This window comes from Polypterus senegalus, chromosome 1 (assembly GCF_016835505.1).
Source record: "Polypterus senegalus isolate Bchr_013 chromosome 1, ASM1683550v1, whole genome shotgun sequence".
Classification (NCBI taxonomy): Eukaryota; Metazoa; Chordata; class Cladistia; order Polypteriformes; family Polypteridae; genus Polypterus; species Polypterus senegalus.
Genome location: NC_053154.1, coordinates 111,787,189 through 111,810,356, shown reverse-complemented (window position 1 = coordinate 111,810,356; position 23,168 = coordinate 111,787,189). Strand labels below are relative to the sequence as shown.

The following is a 23,168-nucleotide window of genomic DNA, read 5'->3' as shown; positions in this document are numbered from 1 at the left end:
TCAGATAATTTACTTCTTTTTGAACTTTTTATATAGGGCGGCGCAGTGGGTAGCACTGCTGCCTCGCAGTTTGGAGACCCGGATTCACTTCCCAGGTCCTCCCTGCGTGGAGTTTGCATGTTCTCCCCGTGTCTGCATGGGTTTCCTCCGGGTGCACGGGTTTCCTCCCACAGTCCAAAGACATGCAAGTTATCTGGATTGGCGGTCCTAAATTGTCCCTGGTGTGTGCTTGGTGTGTGTTTGCCCAGCGGTGGGCTGGCGCCCTGCCCGGGGTTTGTTTCCTGCCTTGAGCCCTGTGTTGGCTGGGATTGGCTCCAGCAGACCCCCATGACCCTGTAGTTAGGATGTAGCGGGTTGGATAATGGATGGATGGATGGATGAATTTTTTATTTATTTTTTTATTTAAATGTTATCTCTTGGTTAGTGAAGCAGAGATGCCCAGCTACAGTATTAGAGCATCTTTGCACAAGTATGTTGCCCAGAAGTTTTGCTTCATGTACATCCCACAGATAGCATTGCCAGACCATTTATGAAATGGATCATTAATGCTGTGCATAATAAAATTTGCATGTAAAAATTGAAATTTGAATAAAAGACAAGTGTACCTGTTAGGTTGTTTCAGCTTGGGGTATTGAGCTACTTGCCAGTCCTGTAGATTGGTATCATTTTATAGGTTTTATTCATAAAGAAATCCCAGAATTTCCCATAACTTACTGTCATGATCAGTTTTATTTTGCACTGTTGACCAAAGCATTGGACTTATCATTAGAGACTTGAAAACAAATCTATAAATAAAAACTTTGGTGTATCAATTATATTTAGATCTGTGCTATGTACCATTAATGTATATTGCTTTATTCTTTATATTTTAGGTATGCCATTGATTAATTCTAAGTCTTATCTGTTTTTCATTTGTTTTTCTTTTCTTGAAAGTTGTTTCTTTCATTTCTTGTAAATCTGCATCTTTTGTAAAAAAGCATTCTTTGTTGTTATTATTGTTGTTGCAGTGATACGTAAGAAAAGGGAGTTAATTAATAAACTTGCTGATGCTATTTTTGCAAACGTAACTTCAGTCTTTCCCAGTCTTTTTCAGTTTTCTAATTTATTTGTTATCTCTTTGCAGTTTGTGTTCAAGACAGAATGCTATGAAGAAAAAACATTACATGAAGAGCTTGTCAAAGGAATGTATTCCATCTTAAAAACCAATGAACAAGCAGCAATTAAAAATATACTTAAGGTAAAAAACAGTTTCTGCTTTATTGTTCTTATCCCATATATTCCTTTAATCTGATTCTGCCTTCAATTGATGGCCTGTAAGGTGGTCAGAAGGAATGCATTAGGTTAAAAAAAATTAGAAGGGACACTAGGTTTTGTGATGTTTTATTATTTGTGTAGGCTACATTGCCAGACATGTCAGCAAATTCAGTGCAGCTGCCACAAGTTTGGATTCATACTTGTGATTTTACAGAGCTTGACTTGGATTGTTTTGTTGTTTGATTTTTTGTTTGGTTTGTAACTGCTGGGTTTTCACATGCTCCTTAAAACACTCAGGAATTTTATTTCAGCTCAGAAATAAAGAATACAACTGCAAAACAAAAGTTTCAAAGATCCAGATAATTGTAATTTTAATCATATTTCTTGACTACAGCACTAAAATTACATCAGTGCCACAAAATGTTAAGCTGGGACCAATGTGATTCACATGAGCGGGCTTGTCTTAACTTCACAATATCTAAAGAGAAGGCATTTCTGCCATCATGGTTCACATCAGGCACTGCCATGCACTTCTCTGCATGTGATGGTGGTGCAGTGATAACATCCAACAATAATATTACAAATAGTATTAAAGGAGAAGTAGAAAATCCTTTAAAATTAGGCTGCCTGTTATATTGAAAGCATTATACATGCTTATGCTTTGCACAAGTGGAGATGTCATGCCTTGTTTTCTCTTAGCCTTGACTCCCACATACTGTGACTTGAGGCCCATTTCAACCTAAATAATGGCAACATTCTTAAATTGGCACATAAGTTTCACACACATACAATTGTGCTTTATTCTGTTTCATTTTTTGTGCTTCATTATTTCAAGTTACTATTAATTTGTATCCATCCATCCATTATCCAACCCACTATTTCCTAACTACAGGGTCACAGGGGTCTGCTGGAGCCAATCCCAGCCAACACAGGGCGCAAGGCAGGAAACAAACCCTGGGCAGGGCGCCAACCCACTGCAGGGCACACAATTTAGAATCACGAATGCACCTAACCTGCATGTCTTTGGACTGTGGGAGGAAAGTGGAGCACCCGGAGGAAACCCACACAGACACAGGGAGAGCATACAAACTCCACGCAGAGAGGACCCGGGAAGTGAACCCGGGTCTCCTAACTGCGAGGCAGCAGTGCTACCCACTACTCCACCCTGCCAACCCATTAATTTATATATTAATAATTTATTTATTTATTGCTGTTCCTTTTTCAGTTTCAGCTTTCTTTATTTGTATTACATCACTTCAGAATCCTCACTTGTGCTTAATTAATTAATTATGAATAAGAAACAGTTAAAATTATAGTAGTACAAATTCACAATCTATACAGCATATGTTATGGAAGAGCATAAATGAAAGAATGCTTGAATAGCAGAAAATACGCTTTCCCATTGTAAAAGCCTGTTTGTTCCTCTGCAGCATGGAGTCAGAGACATGACAGTTGGCCACTGCAGAACTCTGACAACATATTTTAGTCAACTGTCTCCTTCAAAACTGCCTTGAGCATGACTCTTGATGATTCAAAGCATCCTACTAGCTCCAGTGATAATGTTCAGGATAAAATTGTTGGGAATATGAAGATTCTGTGACCACTTTTTAGTTTTAGAACAAGCAAGGGTCTGATAATCAAGCCAAACTTCACTAGAGGAGTAAATCAAAAACCTTAGTTTTGAATGCTTAGTTGAGAACACTTCCTATTAATTTTTTAGAGATTCTTACCTGGGCGGCACGGTGGCGCAGTGGTAGCGCTGCTGCCTCGCAGTCAGGAGACCCGGGTTCGCCTCCCTGGTCCTCCCTGCGTGGAGTTTGCATGTTTTCCCCGTGTCTGCGTGGGTTTCCTCCGGGCGCTCTGGTTTCCTCCCACTATCCAAAGACATGCAGGATAGGTGGACTGGCGATTCTAAATTGGCCCTAGTGTGTGCTTGGTGTGTGGGTGTGTTTGTGTGTGTCCTGCAGTGGGTTGGCACCCTGCCCAGGATTGGTTCCTGCCATGTTGGCTGGGATTGGCTCCAGCAGACCCCCGTGACCCTTATTCAGATTCAGCGGGTTAGAAAATGGATGGATGGATGGATTCTTACCTTTATTTTTTTTAATGGCATACAGACAAAATTTCCTACATCAGCCCGTCTTTTAAGTATGCATCATCAATTGACACATGCAGTGACACAAAGCAGGGAAGCATTCTTGTATGCAAAATGTGACACAAAAAAACAGCATGCTGTCATGCAAGTGTCAATAATTCAACCAGTACAATGAATAAAATTTATTTTAAAGACATAAAATGTGGGAAATGTGTTTAACTTGCTAAACATCCTGAGAGAACCTCAGTGTGTCTCATGCTTCACTGGATATACTGTAACTTTGTTGTGAGGATTACTGCACAACCCCTCTGTCTTCTGTTTAGTGTCAGGCTGTTGCTATTGACAAGTGTGAACTTTCTCAGTTTGCGTCTGGGTTATATGCCTGGTCACTCTTACTTTTATTTTTGTCAGCCAGACACCCTGCAACTGGTCAGCCACAATTCCTTATCATAAGCAAACTCCTTACTCACAGTCTTAAAACACCTTTGGTGATAGCTAAGTGTAACAGAGATACATGACATGTACCATAATACATAAGACAGAAAATAAAAAAATAACACTGTGTAATAAGTAGAGACTTGAGGCGTGAAAAGGTTTGGGGCAGCCACCCGTTTAATTCGGTTTCCTGGCTGCAAAGCTTTGAGACATCATAGTCAAGTTTACACAACAGAGTCCAAAACAGAACTGCCTGCCTAAGCAAGGCAGTGAGCTTTATAGCTCAGAGGGCGGAAATGATGTCGTCCTCTGGGCCGGAACTGGAAGTGACATCACCCTTGGGGCCGGAACCGGAAGTGACCTCATTCTTGGGGCGGAACCGGAGGTGGTGTGTCCTTCCTGGAAATGGCGGCTCCTGGTGGGATTTCCCGGGTAAGACCTGCAGAGAACTCAGAAAGAGCGTCAGCGTACCCGCCCCCCCCTGGGCAGATGTATAAACAGTATTGTCTAAGCCCTTCAGCTGCTTCCCATGCACACGTGTGTGACAAGACTCCCCTCAGCCCAGACCCGTGGGTCGGGCGACCTGCACCGAGAGGTCGTGGGCCGGGAGAGGGCATCGGCGTTGGCATGAAGGGACCCCTGTCGATGAGCGTATATTTGTACTGCTGCAGGTCAAGAAACCCCCCTCGTGCCCCGCGGATTCGACTCCCTGTGAAGGGCCATCCACTTTAAAGGCGCATGATCCGTCACCAGAGTGAACACGCGACCCAAGAGGTAGTACCGCAGCTGCGTCACCGCCCATTTGATCGCCAGAGCCTCCTTCTCCACCGCCGCGTACCTGGTCTCCCGGTCCAACAGTTTCCGGCTCAGGTACATAACGGGTGTTCAACACCGTCGGCGCTTTGGCTCAACACGGCTCCCAAGCCTGTGTCCGGCGTCCGTCTGGAGGACAAAAGGGAGAGAGAGTTAGGGGAGATTAAGATAGGTGCTGAAGTCAGAGCCCTTTTAAGTCACTGAATGCAGCCCCGCTTTATCAGACCATACCACCGTATTAGGAGCTCTTTTCTTTGTCAAGTCGGTCAAGGCGCGCTCTCTCGGAGAAGCGAGGCACAAACCGGCGGTAGTACCCGCCAAACCGAGAAAGGATTGGACTTGCCGCTTGGTTTCTTGGACGGGCCAGGCCATTATGGCTTGCAACTTGGAACACTGTGGCCTCACAGTACCCGCCCACTAGGTAGCCCAAATATTTGGCTTCCTCAACCCAAGTAACATTTCTTGGGGTTGATCGAGCCCGCCTCTCCCAATGTCCGTAATACTGCTGTGACCTGCTGTATGTGCTCCTTCCAGGTGCTGGAATAGATGACAACGTCATCCAGATAGGCAGCACAGAGCGAGTTATGGGGCGGAGCACTTTGTCCACCAGGCGCTGAAAAGTCGCAGCCCGTGTAACCCGAATGGAAGGACACGATACTGCCAGTGTCCGCTAGGAGTGCTAAGCGGTTTTTCCTTCGCGGACTCCGTTAAAGGAACCTGCCAGTACCCCTTTGTCATGTCAAGTGTAGTCAAGAATTTGGCTGGTCCCAGTCTCGAGGAGGTCGTCCACGCGAGGCATGGGATAAGCATCAAATCGGAAACTTGGTTGAGCCGGCGGAAGTCATTGCAAAACCTCCAACTGCCGTCAGGCTTAGCAATCAAGGCGATGGGGCTGGACCAGGGACTACTACTTTCCTCGATCACTCCTAGTGCCAGCATTAAGCTTGATTTCCAGTTCCACTTCTACTTTCTTTGCCTCCGGAGTCTGTAGGGTCGCTCACGGACGATCACCCCGGTCAGTCACTATGTCGCGCAATCAGAGAGGTCCGACCTGGTTGTTCACTTACCACCTCTGGGACGGCGGATAGCTGCTTGAGCTCCTGTCTCTGTCTGGGAGATAGCTGTTCGCGAAATTAAGGGCACTTACTTCCGAAGAGAGCAGGGCTGTCGGAGGAGGGATCGGGATCCCTCTCCTTCCACGGTTTCAGCAGGTTTACATGATATATTCGCTCAGCTGGTGGCGATTGGGCTGTTTCACCAAATAGTCGACCAATCCCTTCCTCTCCTTAATTTCGTAGGGGCCTAGCCAATGTGCGAGCAGTTTAGAGTGTGAAGTAGGAACCAATACCATGGCGATCCCCGGTTGGAACTCCGGAGAGTCGTGCCCGGTCATACAGGCGGGCCTGTGCTGATTGTGCCTCCTCGATATGACTTTTAGTATAGGTCTTATTACATCAAATCTATCGCGCAATGGGCGATATACTCCAAAATGTTAGTGGAGGTCTGTGCCTCCCCTTCCCAGCCCTCTTTTAAAATATCTAATAAGCCCCGGGGCTGTCTTCCGTATAGTAATTCAAAGGGAGAGAACCCGTAGAGGCTTGAGGACTTCCGGTAGGCAAAGAGGACAGGGGGAGGAGTTGGTCCCAATTCCTCCCATCCTTGCTGACTACCTTACGTAGCATTTGCTTGAGAGTTTGATTGAATCTCTCCACTAGCCCATCGGTTTGAGGATGATACACGAGGTTTTAAATGCTTTATTTTCAGTAACTTGGCAGTCTCCTTGAGCGTTTCCGAGGTGAAAGGCGTTCCTTGGTCCGTCAGGACTTCTCTAGGAATGCCCACGCGTGAAAAGACTCCTACTAGTTCCGTGCAATATTTTTAGTGGTAGCGGCGCAATGGAGCGGCTTCAGGGAATCGGGTTGCATAATCCACGAGGGCGAGTATATATTTATATCCTCGGGCTGAGGGCTCCAGGGTCCTACTATATCCACCCCAATCCTGTCAAAGGGAGCGTCAATAAGGGAAGGGGAATCAGAGGAGCACGGTCCTTCCTAGGAATTTGCCGCAGTTGACACTCCGGGCAGGAAATGCAAAAGCGGCGAACCTCCTCATTAATCCCGGCCAAAAAGCGGAGCTTAATGCGCTCTAATGTTTTATCGGGCGAGATGGCCTCCAAGAAGGTGAGAGTGGGCTAACTTCGCAAACCTGCCGCCGGTAGGTCAGCGGGACTAGCAACAACTTCGGACCTTCCCCTCATGTTCAGCAACCCGATACAATAATTCATTATCCATGACAAAGTGAGGTCCCTGTGGCATGGGCAAATCGTCGTTGGCGTTAACGAGAACCACTGCATTCTTTATGTGCTTCAGAGAGTCGTCATTCCACTGTTCTCTCTTGAAAGAAGCGGTCGCTCTAAACTGAAAGTGCAACTCAGAGAGGGTCGGTCTGACCTCAAGGGGCGGAGAATCCTCCCTCGCTGCGGGCGCTAGTGGATGGCGTAGTAGCCAGCGGCGGTCCGGGAGTATCTTCGTCACTCTCTTGGCCCACCGCCTCACTCCCTGTCGGCTGATTACGGTGTGGAAGCAGCTTGAGATGAGTCTTTATCATCTATAACGAGGCCAAAAGCTTTTGGGAATGCTTTCTAAACTACGCGTTACTGTCAGACCAGTCCCGCCGAGGATTACGGAAGCGGAGGATCCGGGTGTACCGCTTCGTAAGCCGCGAAGGGTTCCTCCGAGACACACGTAACACCGGGCGGTATTATGCGGCGGATATCTCCGTGTATACATTTTAGACTGGTCTTTTCTTAATCCATTGTTGCGGTAGAACAAAGCGGCGAGCAACGACAGACACGTTACTGCGGAATCAAACAGCGCTGTTACCTATGTCCATTAATAATAAGCTCTCCCGTATGTTTATCCGCCAGGGATTGCTAAGGGCACACAAACAACCCGCCATTGTCCCCTACGGTCCGCCTTGTTCCCGACAGGTCGCAAGCCAGGCGGCCCGGCGACTTCGAACAGGCTCTGGATTGCGTGGAGGGGACTGCTTTAGTGGGACATAACTCCCGGGTAGTCCACAAAGCAGCTGTTCTGCCCTCCCAGGTTTCACAGCCGGCCTTGGTGTTTTTAGGAGCTGTAGTAGCTCGTCCATTGAATGAAATTAGCCCCAGGCGGCTGGGCAAAGTCCTGGGGTAGGTGTTGTACCAGCAAAAACAGGCCACTTGCTGTACTATTTGTAAGGGGCTTAATTCAAATGGCGTAGCCACTCCCCACCTGCTGCCAGAGAGCCATAGCCTGCTCTGACAGCCCTTTACTGGGGTTAAACTCCCAGTTTAATATTTCTTTTACCTGCTGGCCTGGGGATAACCCATCATTAACAGGGACCTTGGTCCCGATGGGCGGCTCGGCTTTCCTGCCCAGGAAAGCATACTGAGCTACTCGTGTGTGTTCCCCAGAGGCCAGCCCACGCCTGTGGGTCCCCTCTACTTTCTCCACGAGATGGGTTGTTAGCCCCGGGTTATGCTCGTGGAGCAGAGCCTGCACCGCGTCCTTCCTGACCCCGGCACTCCCTGCCCGAAACTTCGGCCCGGTACTCACCCACCTGGTTCCTTGAAGGTCGTGTCCCGGGTTCTTCAGGGACACCATCCTGCCGACTACGCCACTGTAATAAGTAGAGACTTGAGGCGTGAAAAGGTTTGGGGCAGCCACCCGTTTAATCGGTTTCCTGGCTGCAAAGTCTTTGAGACATCATAGTCAAGTTTACACAACAGAGTCCAAAACAGAACTGCCTGCCTAAGCAAGGCAGTGAGCTTTATAGCTCAGAGGGCGGAAATGATGTCGTCCTCTGGGCGGAACTGGAAGTGACATCACCCTTGGGGCCGGAACCGGAAGTGACCTCATTCTTGGGGCCGGAACCGGAGGTGGTGTGTCCTTCCTGGAAATGGCGGCTCCTGGTGGGATTTCCGGGTAAGACCTGCAGAGAACTCAGAAAGGCGTCAGCGTCCCCGCCCCTGGGCAGATGTATAAACAGTATTGTCTAAGCCCTTCAGCTGCTTCCCATGCACACGTGTGTGACAACTGACAGAATGAGATGTAAAGTGGTAGCCATTTCCACGTCAGCTCTGGTGTTCTTGTGTATAGCTTTCTCCACTATTTGTCCCAGTTTGATTTTTATGTACTGTTATGCTCCTGTAGTACATTTTCTCTCCAGGCTAACTTACTGCCCTTTTGCATGTTGACCATGTTGCAGTGTTATTTATCTGCCCATCTCAAGAGTTTCAAACTGGGTATTTACATCTCCTCATGCAGTTACACATCATCTGTGCTTACTTAAGTTCAGATACGCAACTAAATAGACAGGATGAACATCCACCTAAAAAGTAAGGACCCAATGTGGAATGATATCTGCCCTCAGTGTTCTGATGTACCAAAAAGGCAGAGATAAAATATAATTAAGTTTACAGATTAATTTGAGCACGTGGTCCAAGTGAAAAATGTACTGGCTACTTAAGTAATAGTGGCGCTTTAATAAATAGCACAGATGTAAGCATCAAAATGTCAATAAGTAGTCATATTGTGAAGTGGTATTAAAGGTGGACAGTATTGCTGTGAAGGTAGTTTTCTTTGTAGTTTTACAATCAAGACATAAAGCAACACATATGAATGAAAGGCATTAGAGAGACAGAACACATTTATTCTAGCTTTCATATAATCCATGTTCACAGCACACAACATTATGTTTTGAGAGAGTAATGAGCTTTCACATGTAATCTGGAGCTATCATTTGGTTGACCCACATTATCAGAGGCTGTGAGAGAGGTACAGTTATCTGCTCACCCTTTTTCTACAGTACAGTCCAATTTCTCTAGGTATCAAGAGTTTAAATCCATTTTAGATACTAAATAGAAAGATTGTTGTCAGAAATAACCAAATTTGAGTTTGCAGTATGTCATATGATGTTAAGACATGGTTTTTAAACACATGTATATGTGATATGCATTGATTCACTTGAAAAACATCACTGACAAATAACCTCACTTATACCGTTAATAAAAGAAAAAAGGAGTATGACATGGTTCTTCACTTTGCGAAAACCATCCATCCATCCATTATTCAACCTGCTACATCCTAACTACAGGGTCAGGGGGGTCTGCTGGTGCTAATCCCAGCCAACACAGGGCGCAAGACAGGAAACAAACCCTGGGCAGGGTGCCAGCCCACCGCAAACTTTGCAAAAACCTTTACCTTATAAGTTGTTTTGATGCTGTTTGTAAACATTTGGGTGCCCAGTGACTGTCTACATGGAGTTTGTGTATTCTCTCCATGTCTGTATAGTTTTTTACTCCATGTGGTCAGGTCTTAATCCCACATTTCAAAAACAGACATGGGAGTGTAATAAGTTAAACTGGAGACTCCAAATTGACTTTGTGTTGATGTGTGCTACATGGGCCCTCTGATTCATGGTCACTCAATCCAAGGTTATTTACTACCTTCCACCTGATCCGTCTAGGATAAGCTCCTTAGTTTCCATAATCATGAACTGCATAAGGTAAATCTGTAATGTAATGTAATACAGTATTTCTAAATTGTTCCTTCTAATCAGTCCATGTGACTTTATCATAAAGACAACACTAATAATTTAATTGGTTTTTTTTTTTGTTTTTTTTTGTTGGTCTTTTTACAGTATTCCCGCTTTTTCTTTGAGCTCATTACTAAATCAATGGCACAGTATCTGAAGATTACAAATAGAATACAGGTAAATAAGTCCTTCTTATTTGCATAAAGCTGTAAAGGATACATGTCAGTATTGTCATTGCTAATGTCCAATGGAACTCGTCTTGAAGGCACATTAAATTGCAGAGGCAAAGGTTACCACAATCATTTGCAAAATGAAGCTTTTTTTTTTCAAAAAATGCAATGATTTCTTGTTATGGCTAAATATATGTGCTTATAGTATATCCATCCACTCTTTTTTCTGCACTCAGGTTTTTTCTCCATTATTAAATGGTTACAAGCCTACCCCAGCACCTCCTGTAAAGGAAGAGCCCACTTTCTGAATATCACATGGCACATTCACATACATACACCCACATACAGTATCAATTCATACCGTCAAAGTTTTGTATTAAGTAAAAGTGCATTTGTGGATATAACAATTTATATATGGAATAATATTAGATATATAGTAAAAAAAAAAGCTTAGAAATCCAGTTTGCAATTTAACATACACATTTTCAAGATTATCTTTGGTAAATTAAGTTAAGTAACTAAAGCTTTAAACTGATTTTAATGCTATGTTTGTACATTTTCTTTTAACCCTTTCATTGTGTTTTACTCTTTATCTGAACTGGTGGCATTTTTATTTGAACTGGTTTAGTGTGAATGAATACACAACTCCTTTGCAGAACTCAATATCAGTTTGTTAGCATGGAAATCCACAATTTTAAAGTTTTTCTTAACAGAGCATATAACATACATATCCAAAAACGGTGAAATCACTTAGTCTAAACTCCACATCTAAGATTCAAAATGCTTAATTATAACAAAATGTTTTCACTGAGAACTCCAAACTCTACACCCACACCAGCCCACTTGAATTGTGATTAGGTAACCAGTAGTTGCAAAAGTGGTGAAATAAAAATATGCACTGCTGCCATCTAGTGGAAAAAACTAAGATCCATTGCCAAAGTAACATTTCAAAGCATTTAATCTAACTTTAATCTCAGGTTGTAGGAGGGGAATCAACTAAAGGTGCAAAACATAGTAACAACAAATAATAATCTCTATAAATATTAAAAAGAAACACACAAGAAAAAATATTGTGTAGATACTATCCTTACAAATATGTCAATTTTAGTGAAATAATAACATAATTACAGAAATGCATTTATACATTAATGTTTGTGTAAAATAATTAAATAAGATATATATGTTTAATTAGGAAGAACAAAAACAATCATTCATCCAAATTAGGATAATTTGTGTAATAAATTCTATTAACAAAACCTTCCAAAAGAAGACAAAACATTCAGTATATGGGTGACACAATTTGCAGGTGTAACATCCAAATTGTAACAACAGGAAAACTGACATGCATATATATAAAGAAGACCAATACAGTATATGTAAAACAACATAAAAGATGTTTATACAGTGAGAATGAGATAAATAAATTGTTATTGTATGTACCAAAAAGGAATATAACAAAATAATACTTAAAGAAAAACTAAATGGGACAGAAAAAAGAAAACCTTTACCACTGACAAACAAATACTTATAAATAATAAAACCCCATAAGAAAATACAGCGAGAACTGAAACTAAATTCAAGTAGACATGTGAACGATAAACAATATTAGTATATCTGAAGAATTAATTCCATAATCCACCTTCAGCACATTTGTTCTTTTTATTTTTATTTATATTTATTATTTCATATTACTACATATTTTTTTAGTCTTTCTTACCCTTTTGCAGCTTTACTCTCCAAGAGCCAGGTTAGCATTGTCCATTAACCTAACATAGATACTTTTTGTTTTCTTTTTTACAATTTAAGAGTCCTATATTAATGCTTGAAATTTGTAATGGCTCTTTTTTCACTCTTATGTGGAGCACTACACTCTGGACAAGACAGTGAAGATGAGCCATTTTTCTAAAGCGGTAATTTCAAGATCACATCAACTTTTCCCTGAGGAATGTTTAAGTATTCTGTTCAAATGATATATAGTTCAGAAGGAGCTGAAAGAATGACAGGTTTACTCACCTGCAAAGAGGTTTCTTTAAGCTTGAATGAGCCTTACCTTTCCGCTCTCCTAATCTTATGGACAAGAGCTCATTTGCTGTCTTCCATCAGACGACTCAGAGATTTACTGCTTCTGGCTCACTCAGCTGGCAGGAGAAAGAGCCCAGGTTTATACTACTATCTTGCATTAAAACATAAAAGCTCCAGAACCTATGTTTTTGGGTTTTTTTTTAACCTATGTTTATATACCATGGTTGACAGAAGACTGTCCCAGTAAAATGAATGCAAGGCAAAAACCAAGTCGGAACTAGACACCAGTCTATCACGATGTATATTCACACATACAAACACTTGCTCAAACTGAACTAATTTATAGTGAACAGTCACAGTATACACATATGAATACTTTTAGAAAGCCAATAGTAATAACTTGCAAACTTGACACAGTAACTGAAATCTACTAAATGTCATTGAAATCGTGAAACAGGTAAAAGAAAAATCTAGAAATATGCTGCTATCCTGTTAAAAAATTCTAGTTGATTAAAAATACATTTGTTATTTTGACTTAAAAATATATATGAAGACAATTCAGCAAGAAAAGACTAAACTTAATTTTCTTTTCTGCAGCTCCCACGAACCGAACGCTTGTCTCAGTCTTATTACATACCTTTGGAATCACTTGTGATGTCCATGTCAGACCACATTTACTGGAAAAACAAGGAATTACCTGAAGAGACAAGGAATGCAAATCTTGCTGTTGCGATGTTTGTGAAGGTAAGGCTGAGATAACGAAACCCATTGCAGTTCTGGCACTCCTTGGATTCTGTTACCATCAACTGTTCTCCATCTGATATCCACAAAAGGGATTTTGACATTTATTCACCATTCTGAGGTCAGGGACAAGGATCAATGTAAACCTATTTTTATTAACCAACATCTTTTCTCATTGGCTTCATTTAAAAGGTGGGAGACAATTCTCCATTCACCTTTAGGGTCCCAGGTAGTAATGGAACAACCACACCCTAGTGGTATCGTGTTGCAATGAGATACCAATAATGATAATAATAACAAGTTGCATTTATAGAGTGCGTTTCACAAACCCAAGGTCACTTTACATACAGGGAGAGAAAAAAAATTACAGAAAAGACAAAACTTTGTAGAAGAGGAAAGTTTTGAGGTGATATTTAAAGGTGAAGAAAGAGGAGCAATCTCAGAGAGACTGAGGAAAAGAGTTCCAAAGGACCTGCCTCCCAGGGTGGAGAGTCTGGTGCGTGGGACAGTAAGGAGATCACTGCTCGAGGACCTGAGAGAGCAACAAGGAGTGTATGGAGCTAGAAGCTGAGTGAGGTAGAGAGGGGCAAGGTTATGTAGGGCTTTGAATTTATTCCTTGATGGAACCGGTAACCAGTGATGCTGAGAGAGAACAGGGGAGATGTGAGCAAAACACTTTGTGTGGGTGAGGACTCTGGCTGCGGATTTCTGAATGTACTGTAGCTTCTGTATAGATTTTGCAGGGATGCCAATAAAGAGGGAATTACAGTAACTAATATGAGACATTATGAAACAATGAACCAGAGTTTGAGCATCATCATTAAAGGACAGAAATAGATGGAGAGGGGCAATGTTAGAATTAAATTTCAGAAAGAGGCCTGTAGTTCAAAGTTAAATGATGAATCAAACAAAACACCAAGATTTCTGACAACAGCAGCAGGTTTGACAAGTGTACCATCAGCAGAAACAGAAAAGTTGGATGCCTTAGAAAGTAGAGTTTTTGGGCCTACCAGTAACACTTCGGTTTTACTGGCATTAAGTTGGAGAAAGTTATTTTCCATCCATAGCTTAAGATCAGTGATGCAGCCAGAGTAGCCTGAGTCACTTCACAGTACTGGAGAACACCCTCAGATGGCAATTTCCTTGCCACACCAACTAACAAGATTAAACTTTTCACTTCTGGTCATAGCCTATAATGAAGGTAACCCTTTGACAGGCTTTGCCTATGGAAGCCATGAAAACATTATTTGCTGAGCATAGTCATTTTCATTAGATACCTGGGGGGAATTAAAGGCACTACATAAATATGATAGATAAAAAGATAAATAGATATGCAGGGAACTGTATGTACTAGATAGATTGATAAACCAAGTTAAGCTGTTTCTTTATATCAGATACCTCATTTTAATAATGCAATTTGTTTTGCAGCGTTGTTTCACCTTTATGGACAGAGGATTCACATTTAAGCTAATCAGCAATTATGTCAACATGATTGCTACAGGAGATAAGGTAAATATGTTTAAATGGATAAATGACTAATTGATTCATTACAAAGTTATAATTCTTTCAGTACAAGAAAGAAAAAGGGTGAGACTTTTCTAGTTATCGTTTCTTTATGGACATTGTCACTATAAATTTGAAATCTACAGTGCCTCATTCTAAAAAAAAATAATCTTAGTTAGGCTGCTGTTTAAGGTGGCATTATTGCTGTTCCTGACGTGGGAGAATGGAGACATTAATGGACCTCCAACTGTATTTGGGATAAGTTACAAGTATCAATTCAAGGAGACAGCCTAGCAGAAGTTTAAGGGCTCAGCTCCCTAGCTGTATATTAGATTGATCTGTTTTAGCAGCTGAGTGTCTTCAAAACGCTGTGAAGCATTAAAAGTGGGACTCCAGTAACAGGAGGTTGGTTGAATTGTTGAAAAGTTGTGATGAGATTTTCACCTCTTTAATGGCTGCGGCAATTCGGGAAATGTAGGAGTGGGCTGCATAACTGCTTAGATTCAATATTTCATGAAAAGTGAACCTATAGATATTCTTTTCACAGGAAATAACCATTTACTTCCTTTTTTGTCTTTACGGTCATTTTAAATAGAATTATTTTAAATAAAATTGAGTGTTTTATCACTGATTAACACCTGCAGCTCTCTTGTCTTAGAAGTGACGTTCATCTTTTTTAACAAATGGGGCACTTACAACAGTTACCAGTGTTGAAACTCTAAACAATCGTATATGTGTTGCTTTATATTTTTAAAAATCTGTATTTTTCTTTAGAATATCCATTTTCTTCTTGACCTAAAATGAGCTAAAATGTAATTGATACACTATACTATAATTAGTGTATCAAATGTCAAAGTTGTGTTTACCAAAAATATTTCTAATGTAAATTAAGTTTATGAAAATGCTTTATAAGTCGAACTTTAAATTGGATTAGAATAACAACTCTGGTGCCTTTAAGAGTTGTAATGAGGTCCTGTATTAAATCAGCATTTAGATCAGCATTTTCAAAAAACTGAGAAGTCCATCTGCATATTAATGGTGCTTCCTATGAGAAGCATTTTGTATTGTTTAATATGCTCTTAATTTCAGGACATCCACATTAACTTAAAATTATCAGGCCAGACACAGTTATTTATTAAATACTACATCCAATAGTCATATTCAAATCCCACATCCCTACTGCAGGAGAGAGGAAGACAGATGAAGAATGGGAGATTATAAGCCATTGATGAAAAACAGCCATACTGTATACTGAAAAATGTTTTAATTCCTGCTCTAAGAGACAAGTTTAAAATATGAATTCCACTTTAATGTGTTTTTATGTCCTGGCCTTGTGCATATGGTATTTTCTGTAGTTTTACTTGCATATTCTAAAAATTTTTATCGAAAGCCTAAATTGACCTAGGATGATGTCTTGTGGCAGTGTGTACTGCAATGCCCGCCTTTCTCTCATTGTTGTGGGATGGGATCCAACTCACTCCCCACATCCTGAACTGAATTAGGTGAGGTTATAGCTGTGTTCAGATTTTTTTTAAAGATGTATTTATGCAGGCTAGAATACACTGAAAAATATAAAGATTTTGATTCTTATAGATAGTGTTAGATGAACATAACACCAACAAGACGAAAGGTGATATTTGACATTAAGACTGATTTCTGGCATCCTTAGGACAGGGAGATAATTTGGAATAACTGAATAAGAGATTGATTATTTTACCTCTCTTGCATTTAGTTTTATTTCTTTCTCACACACTACATTTTCCCTTTACATACAGTCAGCAAGTCTATGACATTTTCAATTTTGAACCTCTTCAGCTAGTATAAAAATTAAAATGTATTATTTTGCAAAACGCTCAAGGTTTTCCTTGGAGTCAGTGATGAGGGCTTTTTTTAACTTAAGAAGTTGTACATAGTTAAATAGATAGCAATCCCTGTTCTTTCCCATAGTAAAAATATATACAGTGTACGTAATGCTCCATCAGTCATAACTTGAGAATTATAATTCAAAGTGTAGCTTGCTATTAGGCATCATCAATGTTCCCCTAAATGACAGTTTTGTACAGTCTGTACGAACTGCATATCTAGCACATATAAACAAGTGCAACCTCTACTGAACATAAATTCCCATCTTCATCAGTTTTCCTTAAAATACCTTGAAAGTTTTCCATACTCCCTGGAACTGTTACAAATCTGAATTCTTTTTGACTTGCAGCAGATAATTCCTGTTATTCCTAACTTCTCACATTTATTTCAACCTACAGTATATGCTGCATGTGATTCTTTGTACCTTGATTGCTAGTAGTAACATGTTTTTAACTAGCGATTAGTCTACAAGTCACCTAGAGTTTTTTCAAGCTTCATGTCAACAAAGACTGACATTAACTCTGGCATCAGCCTGTTAGCAGTTAGTATAGAGTTTGCACATTCTCCCAATGTTGGAGTGGGCTGTTATCAGGTACTTTAGTTTTCCTGCCATATCCCAAAGATAATAGGTTACTTAGTACCTGTAATTTGGCCTATATTTTGTATGTGTGAGTTTTCTGATTGTTTTAGAGGTGACATGCTAGTGTTCAGTCCTGGGCTTGTGTCCCAGCGGTGACATGCTAGTGTTCAGTCCTGGGCTTGTGTCCAGTACTACTGGGCTGGGCACTAGATTCCCATGACCCTGAACTAGAAGACAGGGAGATGCATGACATTCCAAGTGAGTCCTAAATTAACTACATTTACATGGTCTTTGGAGATGACCCTGAAACATTTAACAAATTAGATACATTTATCGATTTAATGCACCCTGAAGTCTCACATGATAAAAATCATCCAGATATTTTGCCTTTCACCTGCTAAGTTGTTTTCTCTTTACTAAATCCAGGACTTTTGTTAGATTAATTTCTTGCCACTCCAGAAAAGGCTCTTTTACAAAATGTCAGTGGCATATTGAATTTCGGTTTTCATTTATTTTTCAGGCCATGTGCAAGTTCAAGTTTGAGTTTCTTCAGGACGTATGCAACTATGAGCACTATATCAATCTAAGCCTCCCAATACCTTCAGCAAAGATTACAGGTAATTTGTGTCTGTGGATCACAAGTCTAAGAGAACAAGAGCTAAATGCCTTCAGCGCGTATTGTATAGAAAAATGTTCTGACCATAGGGCACTCTCTTCTGTACTGTATAGTACTCATTCTTTACTGTGTTATGCACTTAAATAGAGCTCTAACAGTTTGTCTTTGATCTTACACAGATAAGGCTACTTCCTCCGACAACTCTGACAACTCTCACGGTATGTAATCAGCATGTTAGTGAATATCTTTGGGAATAGAATTGTACTGTATTCTTGTTTATTTTAGTGCAATTTGTCAGCAGGAGAATATAAAATAAAAATTAACAAAGCCAACAAAATATATATCCACCAGACAGTTTTTTAATTATCATTAGAAACCCAGAACAGGCAGGATAGGCATGACAAATTAAGTTTTACTTTTTCTTACTTAGTTTCAGTTTTCTTTTATCTGAGGTTGCATTTAAAGTATAAGGAACATGCCATTGTGTTGACTGTTTTTTTTTAATTCCATCTGTGTCACATAACATTCTATGTTCCTAGAGGAGGTAATAGGTCCACTACATACCCATTTTTCAAACCCTCAACTTCAGGCTTTTTCTGTAGCACAGTTAAAATGAGGTATCATCCTGCTAAGATATGAAAGGTTTTCTTACTCAGCTACAATTTTTTTTAATGTGACACATCCTTAGGCACTGTTAAACCATTAGGTATTGTTTTTTTTTTTTTGGAAAGTCTTTTTTAAACCAAGTGTTCTGGTTTAGAAGACCATTTTTTCTTGCTGCCTATTTTACTTTAACCCAATCACTACTGGTGTTTCCTATACGTATTTTCCAGGAGCATCACAGCCTCTTCTTTCCTAATGATAATCAGAGGTTATCAGTAAATGGACTCCAAGTTTTACTAAAATGCTTACAATGTTTGCTTTTCATTTATTACATTATATAGATTTTTTTTTACCTCCAAACGAAGTCTTGACATCTTTTTCCTGTGTTCTTATGTATGCTGAATTGTAGCTATATTGCTCATAAATGTCATGTCATTCATATGTGTTGGTGCATAGCAACTGAAAGAATTGCTTGACAAGTAAACACTTTATTTTCATGCCTCAGTCACCAAATTCTAAATATCCAAACAACTGTGTTTGTTTTTTTCTTTCATAGATTTCCCAGAATACAGTCTGACTAATGAATATTGTCGTAAGCATTTTCTAACTGGACTGTTGCTTCGAGAAGTTGGCTTTGCTCTTCAGGAAGACCAGGATATTAGACATTTGGCTCTCACTATTCTGAAAAACCTTATGGCAAAACATTCTCTAGATGAAAGATATGCCGAAAAGGTAAGAAGGTTTTAGTGAGACTGAAGTACTCATTCAAGTGAGCAACAATGGACAGAATCACATTCCTTCACATGGCCCACTGTCACACTCACATACTTCTTCTTTCTTTTAGAAGCTGTAAATATTCATTAAGCAAATTTTTTTTTAAATTGCAGCTTGTTATAATAAGCATTAATAGTAAAAAAAAAATACCTTTTGCCTAAGTAATTTTTTACTTTGATAAAAACCTAATTGCTTCTCCGTGGAAAGCAAGGCCTTACAACTTAGAATTTCAGTGTCTAGTTGAGCAGTGAACTGTAGTGATTCATTAGTCATTTTTATTACATTTTCAGCTTCTAGATGCATGTTTATTTACTTCCAAAAAACAATCCCTTAATGTACAATAAATTTTAAATTGCCTTTTCACTCAAAGACAACTGACTTTTAGTGAGTGAGGGACACCCTTTTTGTCTATTTTTTTCTGGCAATCTGTGTGCCCTCAAGGCATTTGGCAGTCGCTAGAAAATGGGACAGCATGTTTGTACACAGCCCAGCAAATGGAAACAAACCCTTTACCATTACTAACATTCTTCTTGGTAGTGGTGACACTTATTAAGACCATGGTTTGGAGGTTACTGTTGTCTTTAAATCTCTGGGTGGAGCCCAACCTCAGCATATAACATCAAAAGATTTAAGGTTAATTTACTCAGAAGTCTTGGCAAGAAGGCAAAGGCATAAGGAATCTGACAGGATGGAGTACACTTGATGAATGTCTCTAAATGGATAAAGTGGATAAGAAGCTCAGCTGCAATCCAGGCACAATAATAATACACAGTTAAATCTAAAACAAACCAAAATCAGCAAAAATGAGACCAGTAACAATGCAAAGGGTAACACTTTGGCGATGGGGGGTGTCGAAAAATGTGAGCTCTTTCAATTAACAGTCAATAAGCTATTAACAATAACAAGGTGTGTATCTGACAGCTAATCATGAAGACACACTGCATGCAGAGGATGCTGAATTTAAAAGTTTAAACTGTGTTATAACCCAAAATGATTTTGTTTGAAAATGTAATTGCATAAATGATGCAGTAGGCTTTGTCAGGTCACAAGTGGTTGCAAAGTCACCATTCCTGTTGTCCTCTGCTTAATGCTAGCATCAGACTGAGAAAAATACGCATTTCAAATGAGAGAGCTAATATATGTTTTTTTGTCAAATTTGTTACACCATAATAAAAAACATTTTACAATATTTTAATGTGTTTTCCTATATTGAATTTATTACTTTTGATATTACTCATTTTGTCTCCTGTAAACTCCATAATGCTTATTTTGTACTTTACAGAAGAGACAGGAAAGAATAGCATCTTTGTATCTACCTCTGTATGGTATGATCCTTGATAATATGCCCCGTTTTTTTATGAGAGATATCTTTCCATTTAACTTCACATCTTCTGATCAGGTACGTTTTAAGAGTATGTAGTGATGCTTTTGTACTAAAGTGAATATTTTCAGTAAATTTAATAAAGCTAATTCTAAATGTAAAAACTGTGATATAATATATAATACTTTATTGTAATCGTATATTGATACATTCGTTTGTGAAGTCATGGATTGAGACGTCCTGTTTTGATATACTGTATTTAATTTAATTAAGCCTAAGAATTTGCCCCAGGTGTCTTGAATACGATGCAGGAAGAAACAGTCATTGACTCCAGACTTCAGGTCAATGAAGATCCTAGGAAGAGCAAGTGCTCCAATAGGAAGTATGGTAGTTTGGAAAAAGGGCATCTGAGAAGGCATTGTGCAGTATACTTTAGAAGAGCTGAGTGTGTTTGACACCAGGATATGGGATGCTCTACATTTAGTAAAGCATTAGGGAAGCGTCCAAAACATTAGAATTAACACTATTAATTGGATCCAGCATTGTAAAATGTTCAATATATCTGCCTGTTAAGGTTATTCAAGATTTCTTTTATCACTTTTTAAATTTCAATAGCATAAAACATAAAATATATATCTAAGTCTTCGTGGGTTTACCTCTAGTCCTCTGGTTTTCCTCCTACATTCCCAAAGTCTTGCATGATTCCAAGTAAGTGTGTGTTCATGAGCAGGCCCTGTGATGGGCCAGTATCCCATCCAGGGTTGCTTTCTATTTTACACCTGATGCCAATAGGCTCAGGTCCCTCTCAGCCCTGAATGAAATTATGTAGTGTAGGAAACAGCCCGGACACAGACAGGCAGACACCTAAGGTTTCAACACCACACACGGTTTATTATATACTTATTTACAAGTGCGCACGCACAACCCAGTGCCCCTGCACCAATCATCCACAAGTCCAGGCCTCTTTCTCCAATGCCTTTCCTTCGCCCAGTCCACTCCTCTCCTCCGAGCTATGTCTACTTCCACCTGACTCCAGCTGCCAAATTAAGGGAGGCGGGCCCTTTTATGCTGCCCCAGATATGCTCCAGGTGACCCTTGATGAACTTCCATCAGCACTTCCTGGTGTGGCATAATTGCTGATGTCCAGAGCTTCATAGGCATCCAGGCACCCCGTGGCAGTGACCACGGGCCCCTACAGGGTTGAGCTTCCATGCTCTGTTCCTGTGGTCCCCACACCAACCAGGTCAGCTGCCTTCTCGTGGTCCGGAGGAGGCGTAGTCTCTCTTCCGGTCCATCCAGGCGTCCCGGCTGGGTACCACCCCCAGCCACGCGCCACAGTAGTTTTAGGAATATTTTGTTATGTTCCATTATAAAATGCATATTCTGTATTAAAATTCTTTAGAAGTTCATTCCTGTAAGAAACGGAGAGCAGGTCCCATGGCCTGCCATCTCTACACCAAATCAGAAAATGGTATTTATAGAGATTAATCTGCAATTTCTTTCATCTGTTATTGAAATGTCATCTTTTCATAACCCATCTAGATAAATTTAATTAAATCCATTGGCATTCATTGAATCTTATAATTCCTTTCGTCCATTACCACCCAGAATATTTTTAAATAGTAATGCCATTGTTTCTATACTCAGATACAAGATCATTACATATAAGAAGCTTTCCCTGCTTTAAAATATGTTAATCCTGTTATACTGCCCACCATACCATATCTAAATGCTCAGTGATATGTGGAAAATTAATTGCATTTAGTTTTAGAACTGCAATGACATTGGAAAACATTAATCTCCAACAATATTTTTTTATATGAAAATGCAGGGCTCAAGGGATGATTTAAGTGTGACAGGAGGATTACAGAGTCACATGGCTTCAGCTCTGAAACATGCAAACTCCGTGGATACTTCCTTCTCCAAGGAGGTCCTCAATTCCATCACAGGTGGGAGATGGATTTAAAGTTGAATTTGAACATAATACCAAAGATTATACTGCAGTTCTCACTTAATTATAAAGCCATTTTAAGATTGATTGACAATCTGATTATGCTACAGTGTGAGAGAAAAATGTGTTAAGCACTTGTCGTTTTTATTAGCAGTCATTTTCTCCAATGCAATGTTAGCCTGAATGAAACATTACACATTTTAAGTTTTGTTAATCTTTTGAGCTATGGACTAAATTCTTCTCAGGTCATAAACTGCCCTCTTCTGGCCACATTACACTTTACTGTTATTGAGCTATAATTGACTTTTCAGGCAGCACTGACATAGTCTGAAAGTCAGTAATGAGGAATACATACAGTGGTGTAATTTGTGTTCAGAACACTTTCAGTTTATTTATTTTAAGAAACTCACTTGATGCTTTACTTTGTTATAATTGTTGTTCAAGACCTCTTGAATTTATTTAAATCCTGATAATATTAAGAGTGGATTAATTGTTGATGTTTTTGTCTCTCACAACCTTGAATGTCTACACTGTAACATTTGTAACTCAATGCGGTTCACCTTATTCCTATTAAATGAATTCAGTGCACTTTAACGTAAGTGTAATTGTAGTGTAAAAAACAGAAGTGCATAATGCTATTAATAATGTCTTTAAAATGGTGTCATCATGCAATATATAAAAACACAGAGGTAGAGAAAGAAAAGGCATAGTTTCAAATGTATATTTCAATATTCCTAAATGTGATTGTTTATTTTTTATTTTCCATTCTCTGTGTATTCCAGTGCGGAGTCACAGGAGATAGAGCTTGTTCCACCCTTATTATTTTAATCTATTAATTCATGTCCTAAGT

At 40.0% G+C, this 23,168-nt stretch overlaps 1 protein-coding gene across 12 annotated transcripts in view; it reads left to right on the top strand.

The window, feature by feature from the left end:
- dock10 (dedicator of cytokinesis 10) overlaps window positions 1-23,168 on the top strand; it is a 407,603-nt gene that overhangs the window by 332,217 nt on the left and 52,218 nt on the right. For all 12 annotated transcript variants that reach the window (XM_039756196.1, XM_039756260.1, XM_039756213.1 and 9 more), the window contains 9 exons: window positions 1,124-1,237; window positions 10,280-10,351; window positions 12,964-13,110; window positions 14,536-14,616; window positions 17,574-17,670; window positions 17,849-17,887; window positions 18,829-19,004; window positions 20,329-20,445; window positions 22,199-22,316. In XM_039756196.1, coding sequence (XP_039612130.1) covers window positions 1,124-1,237; window positions 10,280-10,351; window positions 12,964-13,110; window positions 14,536-14,616; window positions 17,574-17,670; window positions 17,849-17,887; window positions 18,829-19,004; window positions 20,329-20,445; window positions 22,199-22,316 — 961 coding nt within the window. The remainder of the gene's footprint in view (window positions 1-1,123; window positions 1,238-10,279; window positions 10,352-12,963; window positions 13,111-14,535; window positions 14,617-17,573; window positions 17,671-17,848; window positions 17,888-18,828; window positions 19,005-20,328; window positions 20,446-22,198; window positions 22,317-23,168) is intronic.